Raw genomic sequence first — 1,957 nt, forward strand, 5'->3', positions numbered from 1 at the left:
CACACACACACACACGGCCTTAGGTAACAGCAAATCCTCTTTCCAACTGAGGGACTAGAACAGGTGGGCACTTGCCCACTGACGCTGCAGAAACAAGAAGTCCCATCTGGTCTCCTCCAACCTGTTATCAGGATCACTTCTCACCAGGGCAGCGGGGATATAAAGGCTCCTGTGTTGGTGACTTTGGTAACAACAGGGCTTGGCCAACGCTGAGGCCCGGGTGAAATCTGAATGAGCACAGAGGGGCCACCTTTCTTGATGTTGGTCTCCCTCCTCCCACCCGGGGACCTCCACCTCTACCTCCTCCACGTCCTGTGGGACTGCCATGTGCAGGAAGCCAGGCCTGGCATCACCCAGCCTTCACACTGCAGACTAGAACACGAGTGGCAGAGCATGGGGGCAGAGGGACGAGCTGGGCCTGTGACCTGCATTCAAGTCCCGGGCTCTGCTGTGTGCAACACACATTCCCACTCTCTGCCTCGGTTTCTTCAACTGAGAAGTGGGGATATGAGCCATAGCAGCCATCTCACAGAGCTGGCGGTTGGCACATGTTGGCCCTTATCAAGATCCTGCCTGTCAAGGTGCAGAAAATACCCTCTGTAGCCGGAATCTCTCTCCCTCTCTCTTCCTTTATTTTACCCAGAGGTGGAAGTGGAGGCTCAGAGCCCAAGGCCAACACCAGACCCCACGTGACTTACCATCTACTGGGTCGGCTCCCAGAAGCCTTCGACAAACTGAGGTCTTGAGGGAATATCCTGAGGGTCAGCCCGTCGGCCAGTCTGTGCATGGGCGTGAGACATTTCTAGGACCGCCTGCACGACACTGCAGCATTCCCCTCCTCACCTGAGTGCCCACAATCAAAGAGGCACGAAGCGCCACTCTGACTGCCCAGTCTGTGCCCACCGAAGTCCCAGCCTCCACGTCCACCCCCCTGATCTTTCTGTAGTCAGATCTCTTGGGGTTGTAGTGAGCTGGTGCTGAAATGGCAAACATCCTCACCATGTGCACGTGGAAGCACAGGGCGCGCACACGGCTTCTCCAAACTGTGGATATGCAGGGAACAAGGGCAATTAACCACAGGCTGGGGAAGATTGGAGCTGTGAACTCAGGCGTCAGCAGGCTTCGCAACGGCCAGTGGACCTGAGGCAGGAGGGGGCCCAGCGACTCTGCCCAAGGTGCCCTCTGATGACGCCCCTGAAGAAGGCCTGGCCTGAGGGCACAGGCCTGGCCCACGCCGAGGTCGCCGCACAGGCTTCTCTCCCGTGTGGATCCTCTGGTGGTGGAAGAGGGCCGGGCGCTCGCGGAAGGCGCGGCCACAATGTGTGCACACAAAGGGCTTCTCACCCGTGTGGATGCGTCGGTGGCTGAGCAACACCGCGCCCTTGGCGAAAGCCTTGCCACAGTCCCCGCAGCGGAAGGGCCGCTCCCCAGTGTGCAGCAGCTGGTGCTGCGTGAGGTTAGAGCTGTGGCTGAAGGCGCGCCCACACTGTGCGCAGGCGAAGGGCTTCTCGCCCGTGTGCACGCGCTGGTGCTTGAAGAGCGAGGAGCCCTGGCTGAAGGCGGCACCACAAAGGGCACAGGTGTAAGGCTTCTCGCCCGTGTGTGTGCGCTCATGCTGGATCAGGTGTGAGTTGCGGCAGAAACGGCGGCCACACTGAGCACATGCGTAGGGCCGCCCGCCTGCGTGGATCTTGCGGTGCTGGCTGAGGTTGGAGCCGTGGCTGAAGGCCTTGCCGCACTCGCTGCAGCGGAAGGACTTCTCAGCGGTGTGTATGCGCTGGTGTCGCACCAGCGAGGAGCTGTGCCTGAAGGCCTTGCCACAGGCCAGGCATGCGTAGGGTGTCTCACCGCTGTGGATGCGCTGGTGCTGGGTCAGGTGCGATGTCTGGCTGAAGGCCTTGCCACACTGCGGGCACTCGTATGGCCGCTCTCCAGTGTGGGTGCGCAGGTGCTTGAG

The 1,957-nt window shown here is 60.6% G+C and overlaps 1 protein-coding gene across 1 annotated transcript; it reads right to left on the reverse strand.

Moving 5' to 3' along the window:
* Positions 1 to 609: 609 nt before the first annotated feature.
* ZNF324 (zinc finger protein 324) lies at positions 610 to 1,954 on the reverse strand (the record flags this gene model as incomplete). The annotated part of the gene is made up of 1 exon (XM_077749078.1): positions 610 to 1,954. A coding segment is annotated over one exon (849 nt), but the record flags the coding sequence as incomplete, so codon positions are not given.
* Positions 1,955 to 1,957: the final 3 nt, after the last annotated feature.

The sequence above is a fragment of the Crocuta crocuta genome, unplaced genomic scaffold, assembly GCF_008692635.1.
Source record: "Crocuta crocuta isolate KB4526 unplaced genomic scaffold, BGI_CrCroc_1.0 C29053885, whole genome shotgun sequence".
Classification (NCBI taxonomy): Eukaryota; Metazoa; Chordata; class Mammalia; order Carnivora; family Hyaenidae; genus Crocuta; species Crocuta crocuta.